This window comes from Heliangelus exortis, chromosome 1 (assembly GCF_036169615.1).
Source record: "Heliangelus exortis chromosome 1, bHelExo1.hap1, whole genome shotgun sequence".
In the NCBI taxonomy this organism is placed as follows: domain Eukaryota; kingdom Metazoa; phylum Chordata; class Aves; order Apodiformes; family Trochilidae; genus Heliangelus; species Heliangelus exortis.
In genome coordinates this window covers 133,755,804-133,770,320 of record NC_092422.1, presented here as the reverse complement: position 1 = coordinate 133,770,320, position 14,517 = coordinate 133,755,804, and the positions used below count along the sequence as shown (strand labels likewise).

The 14,517-nt window shown below is 43.2% G+C and overlaps 2 protein-coding genes across 3 annotated transcripts; both read left to right on the top strand.

The window, feature by feature from the left end:
- The first annotated feature begins 412 nt into the window (after positions 1–412).
- On the top strand, positions 413–6,824 carry PEX26 (peroxisomal biogenesis factor 26). 2 transcript variants are annotated; one of them, XM_071767302.1, is made up of 5 exons: positions 413–1,502; positions 2,146–2,286; positions 2,648–2,961; positions 3,654–3,708; positions 4,390–6,824. In XM_071767302.1, exons 1-5 carry the CDS (start codon positions 1,336–1,338, stop codon positions 4,532–4,534), a joined length of 822 nt encoding a protein of 273 aa, XP_071623403.1. In that variant the 5' UTR covers positions 413–1,335; the 3' UTR covers positions 4,535–6,824. The 2 variants fall into 2 exon arrangements, with proteins under 2 accessions (XP_071623403.1, XP_071623395.1); XM_071767294.1 differs by having other exon boundaries at positions 422–1,502; positions 3,654–3,797.
- A 214-nt stretch (positions 6,825–7,038) lies between these two features.
- LOC139806936 (tubulin alpha-2 chain) lies at positions 7,039–12,884 on the top strand. The gene is made up of 5 exons (XM_071767246.1): positions 7,039–7,791; positions 9,819–10,032; positions 10,567–10,715; positions 11,123–11,803; positions 12,566–12,884. Exons 1-5 carry the CDS (start codon positions 7,618–7,620, stop codon positions 12,857–12,859), a joined length of 1,512 nt encoding a protein of 503 aa, XP_071623347.1. The 5' UTR covers positions 7,039–7,617; the 3' UTR covers positions 12,860–12,884.
- The last annotated feature ends 1,633 nt before the right edge of the window (positions 12,885–14,517 follow it).

Here is a 14,517-nt window from a genome sequence, read left to right as displayed (position 1 = left end):
CCTCTGCAGCTACTGTGGAGAGCAGGTGCACAGTCCTGTCTTCTGGAAACAGATACTTATAGAAAGAACATTCTGATCAAATTTTTGATTATACCCTCCATGCTTTCTTCCCTCCTTTCAATACTGAAATGACAGAGAAACTCCCTTTTAAAATATGTTTCACTTTTTAGCACATTCTGTATCAGCATATTTTGTTTAAATGAAATAATAAATAATTGTCGTAGGGGATCAATATAAGAAAGTATATAAATCCTGCCTCTCCTGTAGAGCTTTATTTTTGATGACAGCTTGCGCTGATTGCCTTAACCTGTAACCAAGACACCATATATTGTTTTTAAATAACAACTGAAGGAAGAACGTGAATCGCTGCCTCTAGGGATACTGATGGCGGTGCTGTTACCACGCCGGAACTCCAGCTCCTTTAACAGCGTGATGTGCCTAAAACTTCGTGACTGACGAAAAGGCCCCGGACCGAGGAGGAAAGGAAGCCCGGAAAGGACGGCATCCACCATCCCAGGAGCCTGCTCAGGTCGTGCTGCTGGAGCAGCGGAGGAGCGATCTCCCTTCACTACGCGGCGCAAACTCATTCTCCTGCCGCCTGCCTGCGGCGACGAAACCCGCAGGGCCGCAGCTGTGCTGCCTCAATCCGTAGCGGCCGCCTGCAGGGCCGCTGCTCGGCAGGGCCAGACCTGGGGCTGGGCTGACGCCCGGCGGCCGCAGAGGGAACGGCAGTGGCAGCTGCGGAGCTCTGCCCCCCTAGGTAACGAGGGCAGTGGAGACTGTTGCCTTGGCCGTTCCCCCTCGGCGGCCGCACGAGTGGGAAACTGAGAGGGGTTTCGGCACGGACCAGCACCGACCCTCGTCCCGGCGGAAAGCGTCGTGATCCCCCAGCCTGCCGTGACAGCTTCGAGGAGGGCTCCTAGCGACTCCGCTTTTTAACCACTAATCCTCGCAGAGAGTCGGTTCTGCCACCGCCTCGGCAGCGGGCTGGACGGCGCACAGAGAAGCCTAAGAGCCGGCCCAGTCCCTCTCTTCGGCAGCCGCTGTCCGCCGCTCCTCCACCGCCGCCGGTAAACTACACGTCCCGCCAGGCCGCGGGGCGGGGAGAAGATGGCCGCCGGGGCGGTTCTTCCACTGACGGGAGGCGGTGGTGTGGAGCTTCCGTGACAGGTTTCCGGGACTGACAGTCCCTGCCGGAGCAGAGCGAACCCAAGCTCTGGAGGAGCGGTGGCGGCGCTGGAGCCGGAGCTAGGTGGGCGGCGGGTGGTGGGTGGCGGGGAGAGCAGCAGCAGCAGCAGCAGCCCTCCCGGCAGCCCTCCCGCTGCCGCCGCCGCCATGAGGAGTGAGCCGCTGGCCTGGCCCGCGGTTTCGGCCCACGCGGCCTCCTTGCTAGAGGAGGCGGTGGATTTGCTGGTGCTGCACCGGGACTTCGCTGCCGCCGTGGAGAAGTGCGAGGCGGGCTGCGACAGCCTGGACCCCGGGGCCGGCTCCAGCCCCGAGAGGTGCGAGGGGGCGTCGGGCGTGCGGAGCGGGGATAGGCCGGCGCTGGGCAGTGTCCTCGGCATCAGTTCTGACTGCAGGCAGTGTCTGCTCAGTTGGTGGTTATTTTTGTTTTTAAAAGAGGGCTTTTGGGGTTTAATCAACTGGATTTTTTTTTTTTTAAGGGGAATTAGGAGCCTCTTAGGCTTGGATACAAATATTACCTGTATGAATGGCTATACCACCGGTGGTTCTTGTGATTTTGCTTAGCTTTTTCTTAATTATCCAAATTAATGGAGGGTAGAATTTTTTGCTAAAAAGCGAGTTAGCAACTGTGTAAAACCTGGCTTGTCTTTGGCTGCTACGTGATACCAACACATACGTATTTACCTCTTCTGTACTTATGGGATCTGCAGGTGTTTAAGGGCAGTGAGGTGGACCTAAGAGCCTTCCCTGTGTCCTCCTAGAGCTGCGGACTCTGCATATTCTTGGAGACTTGAATTTGCATTTTTATTGGGGGCGAAGTGTAGAAGGAGAGGGAAAGGAGGTGAAGGGGCTGTTGGAGGCCTGTATAGAGTACCTAGGCTGGGCTGCCACTCACTGGAAGGGATGCAAGGGGGAATGTGGTTGCAAGAAGTACTTACTTAGGTTTCTCTCCATTACCAGTTCAGCAGAAGTGAAATGCTCCCTTTGTGTTGTGGGGATTCAGGCGCTGGCTGAGATGAACCGGTGGAGAGAAGTTCTGTCTTGGGTCCTACAGTATTACCATGTCCCTCAACATCTGCCTCCAAAAGTTGTGGAGCTGTGGTGAGTGTCTGTGCCTGTCAGATACACAGGGTTTCCATTAATCAAGTTTAGTAGCCGTCCAGATTTAAATATGTGATAATTTCATTTTGTGTGCTGTGAGGATAAAAGTGTAACCTGGGAAGGTCTGGTTTTGACCTGTGTGTGCTGGAGCATGCCTACAGATTGCTTTGTGGTGATAAAGTTCAAAAGGAGTGATGCAGAAGCAATAACATAAGTAGCTGCACCTATTGTCCACCTCAGAAATCTGTGCTTTAGGTGTAGACCCTGATACATGATAGCTGTTTATGGGTAGTAAATGTCAGTGATCTCAACTTTCACAAAGAGTTAGTGTTCTCTAATTTTTTTTTCCCTTGTGTTTAAGTATCCTGTTATACAGCAAAGTGAGAGAGCCCCAGGTGATGCTGGAGGTTGGCAGTAGCTGGCTGGGAGATGAAACTAATAAGAGCCTCCCCGAATATGGCTCATTGCTGGAGCTCTACCTCTTGCATGTGTTGCTTCCTCTGGGCCGGTTTGAGGGGGCAGAAGAGCTTGTATGTGGCTGTGACGCTTTTGACAGTGAACAGCAGCAAGCATTGCTTGGGACTGTTTATGAAAGCAGATGTCAGTGGACTCAAGAGGAAAAGATGCACTCAGCTGCTGAAGAACACCAAGATGCAGCAACAGAATCTGTTTTGGGTAGGCGATCCCTCTGTTGTTTGTGCTTCTTTTTTTATAATTTTATTTGAAGTTACTGGGTCCTTTGCATCATTAATACTTGCTATATTTTATTAGTATAAAGATTACTGTAACAACAAACCAGCCATGAAGAAGTCCTGTTGCGTAGCACAGAAATATAAGACTTACTGATCCATTTGCTGGCAATTATAAAACATATTTAATCTCTGCCAATGTAAAGAGATTAGAATATTTCCCAGGTTCAAGACTAAGTCGGAATAAATGCATTTATTAAAAAAACGTATTACAAAAGGGAAATTAAAAACACTCAGCAATCCTTTAATGGTACATTTTGGTGGCTCTATGTACTCTGTTTTGTCTCCCTTCACAATTGAGCCCATGTAGAACAATGCATGTCTGGCATTTAAAGTACTGCTTCTCCTCTGGAACTGTAAATCACTTGACATTACGTTCCAGGAGAGAATCTGGCACTACTGTGTTTTTATATTAAAAATAGATGCCTGAAAAAAAGTTATAACGAATCGAATTTCAAAACTGTAATGTTTTTCTGTTCCCTAGTATTAAAAAAAAACCCAACCCAACTCTCATACAATCTAAGAATCGTCTTTTCTATCTTATTATCTGTATCTATGTGACTACTTTTTAACATTTTTTTATTTTGCCCTAACAGCCTTTTTCTTCTTGTATTCTAGGTGCTCTGTCCCAAAAGCTCTTGACTGTGTTGACATTGCTATGTCGAGCACTCAGGTCCATGTCAAGCCACTTCTATTTACCTTACAAAAAGATGCTCTTGGCTACTTTTCTGCTTTACCTGGTGGTGGTGAGATTAGATCCAGGTACAGCATTAAGATAACCTAATTTCTAAATTTCATTATGGTTACAGAGAAGAAAATGGTTGATGTTAGTAGATTTGGTCTGTGTAAATGTCTCGTCTTTAGGAGACACAAAAACAGGGTCACAAAAAGCTGTCGTAGACTCAGCCTCTGACTCAGTCAACATGCAGCATGCAAGTCTTCTGGAAGAGTATGTGCCTTGTAGAGCTGTCCTGTCAGGAAGTGGAGAGTTGTCCAGAGCTACAGGGTACTCGTGTTTGTTCTGCTCATGTTGGTGTTTCACTAGTGATGGCTGCTGCTGTCACGGAGGAATGAGCTGGTCCCATGATCTAGAGGTGGCAGCTGGGGTGTGGAGAAGATGAGTGTTCCCCCTCTGGCTTGGTGGCAGGTGCTCTGTAGCTGTTCTGCAAATAGGCCCTTGGAAAATACTGAAGAAGGCGTCCTAGGAATGGGAGCAGTGCCCAAGCACTGAACTGAACAGAAGGAAATAAGACAACTAAGTTTTGATTAACTCTAGTTGGGATTAGTTGTTCCTGCATCCATTTTGTGTATCTTAATTATACCTTTTAAAAGCTCTTTTTGTTTTGCTCTGCAGCTTCTCCCACATCATTGCCGCTCATTTACAAACTGGTCCAGCTCTTCCGACAGGCTTGGACAACTGTATTTTCGCCAATCGACAGGCCTCCAATTCAAGACTAGGTGTATTCCATCACAGAATGTGTTCTTCTCTGCTGTTGTAAAAGTGTCAGCTTATCTTGAGGATGTTAATAGGCTCTTCAAGGACAGCTAAAATTAGTGTCCTGAGATGAACACCTGTGAACTGTGTGGTGACAACTTTTTTTCTTCAGATAGGTAGTGGTGGTGTATGAATTTTTAAACCATGCCAAGTATTCCTGATGATTTGAGTCCTATTTAAGCCAGAAAGCCAAGGTAGTGGGTCACAAAGTGCTGCACCTGCACTTCTTAACTTTGAATTACAGTACTTCATGCTTGCCTAATGTATAATAGTTTTTGAGAGGACATGCTGGTGGCAAGGAAATAGATTTTTTTTAAAAAAATGTATTTTATGTTACTGGCTAGTTGAACAACTGAAGTTGATGTTGTTTGGTTGGGGTTTTTTTGGGGGGGGTTTTTTTGTTTGTTTGTTTTTTGTTTTTTTACCTCTTACTTTGTATATAGATGTTAAAAAGACCATGTATGTCCAGAATCCACCTATCTCTCCATCCTGAATATCTGAAGTCATAGTTTATATGGGAGCCATTTAGCTGTGCTTTATCATTCAGAACAAAAGATAATTAATAGATAGAGACACTTCTCTAAGATCCCCAAACCTTGTCCAGAACTGTGGCAAGTATGTTGCAGAAAATCTCCCCATACTTACCCCATTTCTGACCACATGGGGCAGAAATTGGAGGTTTGGCATAGAACATTAATTTCTTTCCCAGCCATCTACCTACCATGAATTGACAAAGGGTAAATTCCAAAGGAGAGAGCACTGTGCTACTTAAATAGTCCTTCCACTGGAGCAAACTAAAATGTACTGGAGAGACAAGTTAAAAGGTAAAGACAAGGCAAACAAGTAACCTGCCATCCCAGCACCTGTGCCAAAGGGATGCAGGCTGACTGGCATCAGTCCAAACTACAGAATGTTGAGCAAAGCATCTTTTTTGTTCAGTAAATCCTATCTTAACACACTAAACCTCTGAAACAAACAACCTTCAGGTTGTTACTTTCTCTCTAGCACAGTCACCATATGCGGAGGTGGTGGCTGTTTGTTTTCTTCACAAGGATAGCAGCCTGTTGGTGTCCTTAAATCATGTGCAGCCTGTTCCTTTGTTGTATACTGGCCACTTTGAAAACAGTTCCATGTCTGCACTCTTCTTGGATTATTCCAATAGAGAAATACTCCAATATTAATGTCAGATAAACTGAGGCAGGTCATCAGTGAATACAGTAATGACCTTGTTTAGTTGTCTCAGAGTAAAACCCAAAATAATCCCATATCTCTCCCCAAAGTTTTTTTCTCTGCTAGGATTTGACACGAGGATAGGTAGCACAAAATGCTTCACCTTATTTAAGTGTTATTTCTTATATACTCTGTGAACAGAGGGAAGAGCAGCTCTTAATATTTTTAGGTAGTTGTTATAATTCAACTATTAGTATAGTTACAGCTTTACAACCAGCAGTGGATGGGAAACAAGGCAGAATCAAACATGGAGTTGAGCTCTTTCAGGAAAAGACTATATTCTGTCTACTGGCCCTCTACTTTGCAAAGCCTCGGCTTAAGTACTTTGTAAGCCGGTTAATGAAATAGCAAACTTCACTTTGAAGTCAGATCAAATTCTTAACAAATTGACTGTTTAGGTGATAATAGTTTTTCACTCTGATTTTATATTTACACTTCTAACTAAATGGCAGAGCTGCATATTAGGGGTTGGGACCAGTGGTTTGGACAGGCCATACATTATGTTAAGAATGTTGTAAAATGTCATAGCCACCTATTTACCAGGACTTCAACATTTAACTTGATTTTAAGTGTAGGTTGGTAACCTTCACTTTTTTTTTTTTGTGCTACTGATTTTGTATGTGTTGTATTTAATTCATCATGAGAGGGCAAGGAGTTAGAAACAAGTGGTCAGGGTTTTTTTTGCAATTAATACTAATATGGCAATATTAGTTTTTCACAATAAAATTACTACTGATTTATGTCTTTGTAGAGTTGCTTATTCATGTGGTGATTAAGTATATAAAAACTTTTGCATTTAAAGTATTGATGCTTCACAGTTCTCAAGGGATTTCCAGAAATGTTCCATTACGTGTCCTCCTTGTACAGGCATATTTGGGAGTTGTTCAGTGTGAATTTGATGATGTTTGTAGGCTATAAGACTGCATTTTTATAGGAATTCAGGGAGTCATACTTACTTTCTGTGAAAGATCCAACTTTTTACTTATTTAAAAATGTATCACTATATACCTTGAGATGGCCAAGACCAATACTACCAAGAATAAAGTACCCAGTATTTATCTTTAGCTGTGTTTTATTCTGCACTCTCATTCTATCATGGAGAGAAAAGGCCATGGGGATTGTACTGTTTAAGCCTTGACAGAGAGGATGTTTGTGTGCATGCAACACGTGCATGAACTTTCTGCTAGTAACTCCAGATACAAGAGCAAATTATAGTCTGCTTTTTTGGTTTGTAATCTTCTTGCTATAAACAAACAAACAAAAAAATCCTTGTACTGGCCCAGGAAGCTGAAATGCTATAGAACAGATGTCTATAATCAGATGAACAGAGGTCAGAAAGATGAGGATTGGCTGGCAGAAAGATGAGGTTTGGTGTCTTAGAACCAGGAGACAAGAAGATAATTCCACATACCTTGTCCACAGATGACCAAATAGTCAAGTGGAATTCCTTGCAGTTCAACCTGTTCGCTATCTGATTTCAATCAATGGAACTTGGGCAAATCAACTCCATGTCTACCATCTGCCTACAGCCACCTTTGTCAGAAAGATGCCATTTAAGAACGGTGCCACCTTTTGAAAGCTTAAAGAAATTCTGAAATGTTTAATAATCTTTTAAGTCAGGTATCAGTATCATATTCACCAGATGTTAGGACTTCTAAGGAAGAAAAGCAGTTATTTGGGAAGATAGTCTGTATGTGTTAACATTCTGGTTACTAACACCAGTTGTAATTATTTTGTTTTAAAAACGACAAAACCCCCACACAAGGTCTCACTTGGAGAATTAACTGTGAAGACTTGCATAAGAGCACACTGGGGCTGAGTCCTTGATAGCAAGCTGCTGATGTCACAGGTGAGTGGATGGAATGGGACTGCTTCCTGAGAGACATTATGATGCCCTGCCTATACTTGGATGCTGTGGGACCCCTGCCAGTAAGGTCTGGGTGCTCTGCCACCTTGTGCCAGGCTGCTTGTACAGCAAGGGAAACAGCGCTCCTAACAGCCGAGGAAGGAACCAACGCAGAAAAAGCCATGGTAAGAAATTTTTGGTAAGAAATCAGATTTTTATTAATGAGATAATGAGAAATGGATTTGGCTTTCTGTTTCCCATGACTCTGATCAAGATTTGAGTGAAGGTGGGAAGGTTGTACTGGCTTTTGTTGTTGTTTTTCAGTTTGGGGGCAACAAATGTTTCTCACAGTGTACAAACTATTGTATTAGCTTCTTCATAAATTATTTTTTCTTTTTTGATACAAGCTGCTTTGAATGTCCTTGGAATACAGTATGCTTAACCCTGGTTTAATGGCCTTTTCCTATATTCTTGAGAGGATTAAAATTAAGAGCAAAGGTATGTGGACATTTCCATAAGTGCTCAGTAAGACTGGATGGAAATCTCCTGCAAAAAGATTAATATTCAAATATACCAAGAGTTTTTTTTTTTTTTTTGAGAGAGAACCCTTTAGAGTCACAGAGTTTGGAACTCTGCATAACAATCTATGGAAGGAGACACATTTTTTCCCTTCTAAAATACGACAGTGTATTTTGTGTTCCAGATTTCTGCTATTAAACTAGGTGCACAACACATTAATAAACACTTTAGAAACTGGTTCTTGACTGAACAGCCATGATTACAAGAAGTGTATGTTTCAGGATTTCTCAGGAGATTAGCCTAACATGTAAAGGGTGCTCTTGAGTATCAAGTTAACTTTTCACATGTAAAATGTAATTAAAGGTACCCAGAGAATAGGCTGAAACAATCTGTGGTTGAAATTGAATCATAGAATCATAGAATCATAGAATTAGCTGGGTTGGAAGGGACCTCAGAGATCATCAAGTCCAACCCTTGACCCACCAGTGCGGTTGCTAGACCATGGCACTGAGTGCCACATCCAGTCTCTTTTTAAATGTCTCTAGGGATGGAGAATCCACCACCTCACCGGGCAGTTCATTCCATTGCCTGATCACCCTCTCCGTAAAAAAATTCTTTCTGATATCCAGCCTAAATCTTCCCTGGCACAACTTAAGACTGTGTCCTCTTGTCTTGTTGAAAGTTGCCTGGGAAAAGAGACCAACTCCCACCTGGCTCCAACCTCCTTTCAGGTAGTTGTAGAGAGCGACGAGGTCTCCCCTGAGCCTCCTCTTCTTCAGGCTGAACAGCCCCAGCTCTCTCAGCCTCTCTTCATAGGGCCTGTGCTCGAGTCCCTTCACCAGCCTGGTTGCCCTCCTTTGGACCTGTTCCAGGACCTCGATATCCTTCCTGAACTGAGGGGCCCAGAACTGGACACAGGACTTGAGGTGTGGCCTCACCAGGGCTGAGTACAGGGGCAGAATCACTTCCTTGGACCTGCTGGCGACGCTGTTCCTGATACAGGCCAGGATGCCATTGGCCTTCTTGGCCACCTGGGCACACTGCTGGCTCATGTTCAGCTTCCTGTCAATCCAGACTCCCAGGTCCCTTTCTGCCTGGCTGCTCTCCAACCACTCTGTGCCCAGCCTGTAGCGCTGCATGGGGTTGTTGTGGCCAAAGTGCAGGACCCGGCACTTTGAAGTACTAAAGGCACTTTAATTCTACCTCCTTTAATTTCTACAAACCTGTTTTTCACCTGTCCAGCACACATATTCAATAGAAGGTTGTGAGATGAGAAGATAGTTTATTCTCCATACTTTGTATATCAATAGGTAGCATTGCTGTGTCTTGTTCTGAATAATTGGACTTGGCTCATATTCCCTAGCTGGGACCTGCTGCTGTTTATTTTGTGTACCTGCACAGTTTTTCTATCTGTAGGGACTGATGTGCACTTACAAATAGATCCTGGGTACTGTACACCATGTGTTAGGCATGACTCCACATCTCTAGTTGTTGTGATTATTGCTATTCCTACACAGAGCAAAATACTTTTCTTCCTATTTGAAAGTAAGTGCTGGAATATTTTCCATTAATTTCACTCTCGTGGAAAATTTTGTAATAATTGGTTGATTTCGGGTTTCAGGTAAGATCAGCTTATAGACTCTTAGGATATTCACTGGTTCTTCTCACCATTTTCCTTGTCCTCCTCTTGCAGCGTGAGTGCATCTTGGTTCACGTTGGCCAAGCTGGAGTTCAAATTGGCAATGCGTGCTGGGAACTGTTCTGTCTGGAGCATGGCATTCAGCCAAATGGCAGCCTCATTGACCAACCCAGCAATGACGACTCTTTTGCCACATTCTTTGAAGAGATAAGCTCTAGCAAATACGTGCCTCGGGCTGTAATGGTGGACTTGGAGCAAACTGTAATAGGTCAGTATAGAGCTAATCTTGGAAAATTTGTCCATTTATCTTTCTTAAATATTTACAATTTGTCTTTCTTAAAAAGATTCCTCTTTGGTCTTTTTTTGTGGTGATATTTTTCCTTTGCCTGACATTCAGGTGTAAGAGCAGAGCATGAAGAATCAGGCAACAGAAGCTGACAGCTTTTCAAGAGAAATCACTGTTTTACTCTTGTAAATATCCTTTTCCCACAATTTCCCCTGAAGGTTCTGATGGATCTTCATCTGATTAGAGCTGAAATTTTAGCACAGCATGGCACAACCCTCATTTGATAAATTCGTTTATTTGTATAACACAGCAAATTATGCTTGGAGTAGAGTCCATGTCCTTTTAATTTTAAAACTGAGACCATCACAAGTGATAATCCTCAACTCTGTACTCCGTTTTTCAACATACAGATCTTGCATACCATTTTCTACCAACATAAGACACTCCATTTGTCTTGCAAACATCAGACTTAGTGAATTATCTCTTCCCAGCTTCCACCTTTTTTCTCTTGTTCAGATGAAGTGCAGACTGGCACCTACCGGCAGCTTTTCCATCCAGAACAGCTGATCACTGGGAAGGAAGATGCAGCAAATAATTATGCACGTGGTCACTACTCCGTTGGCAAAGACAAAGTTGACATAGCACTAGATTGTATCCGCAAGCTGGTATGTACTATTAGTTTGGAAGCAAGACCTTAGGGTGGTGGGAGAGTTAATAAACAACACACAAGGGTTTTTTTTGTTTCTTTTGGGATTTTTTTTCATATAGTTGCTCTCATTTTGCTTTATACTATTATGGTCATTGGCTCAGACCAGAGAAATGCAGGTCCTGGATATCCTGTCTTAATTTTCATATGAATGGAAGACTTAAATGGAGAGCCTCAAATGTTGCTGTAGCATTATTGTACTGTTACTCTAGCCTGAGGTTTACAGGGGAAAACAGACAACGTGAATTTTCTGGGAAAATTGCTGGCTTCTGTGCTATGCTCTAGGCATGGGTCCTGCCATCTCTATATCACAGTATTATTTAAAGATATGTTAATTAACTCTTTCACTACTCTTGGTGCTTTCAGGCTGATGCCTGTGCTGGGCTGCAAGGATTCCTGATCTTCCACAGCTTTGGTGGGGGCACTGGTTCTGGCTTTACTTCCTTACTGATGGAACGCCTCTCTGTGGATTATGGAAAGAAGTCCAAACTGGAGTTTGCCATCTACCCAGCTCCTCAGGTCTCCACTGCTGTGGTGGAGCCCTACAATTCCATCCTGACCACACACGCCACCCTGGAACACTCGGACTGCACCTTCATGGTGGATAATGAGGCCATCTATGATATTTGTCACCGAAACCTGGACATCAAGCGCCCCACTTACACCAACCTCAACCGCCTCATCAGCCAGATCGTCTCCTCCATCACTGCCTCACTGCGCTTTGACGGTGCCCTTAATGTGGATCTGATGGAGTTCCAGACCAACCTGGTGCCCTACCCACGCATCCACTTCCCCTTAGTAACCTACTCCCCCATCATCTCCTCTGACAGAGCCTATCATGAGCAGCTCTCGGTGGCTGAAATCACCAACTCCTGCTTTGAGCCCAACAACCAGATGGTGAAGTGTGATCCAAGGCATGGGAAGTACATGGCCTGCTGCATGCTCTATCGTGGTGATGTAGTTCCCAAAGATGTCAATGAAGCAATTGCTGCCATCAAGACTAAGAGAAATATCCAGTTTGTTGACTGGTGTCCAACAGGCTTCAAGGTGAGGAGGGCTGGCATGTGCTTCTCTTTAATATTTAAAGGGAAAGTTCAGTCTAGTGGAAAACCGGTATCTACAGTTTTAGGTTTTTCATCTTTCCCACATCTGAGACAAAGGAACGTAAGAGAGATGTGGGTGTATAAATGGGCCCTTTCTCCTTTGGACAACCCATTGAAATGGATTTCTAAATATTTAAATAAATGGAAATGTATATTGTATTTCTATATTCAGTAACAGAAGAATGTCAGCCTATAGGACTGTACACTTAAAGAAATTGCATTTTATAAAAAAGATCAAGGTAAGGCTTATACTTTGAAGACAATGAGACATTTGAGAGTGTCATTCATGATATCTAAAAAAGCAAACCAACCAAACAAAAAAGCAAGAGTTACTAGTAGTATTGCTGGGAAGTGAAACATTTCTATGACGTCTCTGCAAGGAGGAGTTTTTTTTTTATGGTCCCAAATTTTTCTATGCAGAGTGACATTTTTATAGGTTTTCGTTCACTTGGAGTCCAGCTCTGGTTAGCTCTGGTTACCCCCCACTTTTTTCCCCCCCTCTTTTCCTTGGGTGTTGGTAAGGAATTGACTTGTGCACAAAAAAATAGCTTGAATTACATTAGACTTTACACTGATGTGATCTGGATTTTTCCTTGCCTGTTTTCCTCCTTCCATCAATGGTTTTACAATTTTCTTATCCTGTTTAATTTTGTCCCTTTTCTCATAATGTTTGTTATTCCTTTGTCTTTTCTATTGTTACTTGCAGGTTGGGATCAACTATCAACCTCCTGCAGTTACACCAGGAGGAGACCTAGCCCAGGTTCAGCGAGCAGTCTGCATGCTGAGCAACACCACGGCCATTGTAGGTGCCTGGGCAAGGCTCGATCACAAGTTTGACCTGATGTATGCCAAGAGAGCTTTTGTGCACTGGTATGTGGGTGAAGGCATGGAGGAGGGAGAATTTGCAGAGGCCCGAGAGGACCTGGCCGCCCTGGAAAAGGACTATGAAGAAGTGGGAACTGACTCATTTGAAGAAGAAAATGAAGGAGAAGAATATTAAAATTCATACTACCCTTTCCTGTGCATTAGCATGTTTTGATGTCTTCTTTTTTTCACGTCTGTATTTCTGCTTAGCTTGCACTCAACTACTCCATTGCCATCATAGTAGACTATAAACAGGATGAATTCTTCACTCTGAGATCACTAGGCATTAAACGAACAATATCTGACCAGCTAATCATTAGTCCGTTTGCCTTAGAGGGTGACAGGCTTCAGATTTTTGTCTAATATATTCTAAAAGGATCCCTGTCATTTATACTATAATTTATTCAATAGAGAGATACAGTCACGTGGCTGTAGGATTATATTTGAGGAAGTCCTGCTTCAAAATGCCCCAGGTAATTGCTACAGACACTTCATAAGTAGAAGTTACCCCTGGTGCTCATTCTTTATTTCATACTAATTGAAAGCAATGTTTCAAAGCTACAAGCCACAATGAGAACTCTCTTGGTGCCAAGAACATACAGCTTGTCCTGATGCCCTTGCTTCTACAGAATGCACAGTGCAGGGTGAGTAGAAGGTGTGATTTTGCCAGCTGCCATGAGCAGGGACAAAATTTGGGTACTCTTAGCTTTAGCAGGACTTAAGAGCATGCCATGCTTGTGCAGGGACTGTGTAACAGTTGTAATAGGATTGGTCTGAAGTGCAAGTATGCTGACACTTCTGTGGTAACTCCTAAATCAACAACATCTATGATCGAGACAAGGGCCTTAAAACAACCAGCTTGTGGCATGCAAGACAGAAACATTACCAGGTCCATCAGACTTGCTGGCAATTACAATAAATAAGAGCAATGACAAACAAAGTGTGTTAGTTACAGGTAGGATGTCTGTGAACACCAGCTATGACTTCACAGGTTAAGTCTTCATAAGGTATACTTTTGTATACTTTCATCGTTTAAGGATTTTAGAACAATAAACTGTTAAGGCAGACAGGCAGGTGGACAGCCATGGCCTGAGTTTACACTGGTGGAATAACAAGTGAAACTGTTGGATGTTGCAGACAAGGGAATAGGAAAAGTGGCTGGCAAATCCTACCCTGTGTCTAAACTAATGAGCAGGAGAAGCTGCCAGGCATTGCATAGAGTGAAAAGGGAGTCAGGGGTACTCCCTTGCCTGGGATGTAAATTATCAACAGAAAGTGAAGGGGATGTTGGCTTACCAGGGGTACTAACTAAAACTGAAATTATCAAATCTGTAAAATTAGCAGAAGAGGAACAGTGGTGAAAAGGTGATACGTGTGATGAAGATAACAAAAGGTGAAGAAAATGGTGTCCTTTTGGATGTACCTGTTGAGCAGCCCTGTGCCTGAATGATGGCTAGAGCAGGACAAACATGTTGTTCTGACCTTACTGTTTGTGCCTGAGTTGCTTATGAGCTCATGGTTACCTGGAAAGTTTCCCTTAGCACTGATGAAGAGACACCTTGGACAAAATGGAGGAGAGATCAAATATATACCACTATTATTTTAGTACTGGATTTATTACTGATCTTTCAAAAATGGATTTCTTCTTTCTTTTTTTTTTTTTTAAATTCACGTTTTCACTGAAACACATACTTAACACAGACAACTACAGCAGGGCTACAGAAATGCATAATGTTTCATCCATACTGTCAAGGAACATTGTCTCCTTTATGGTAGCTCAGTTTGTATTAGGAT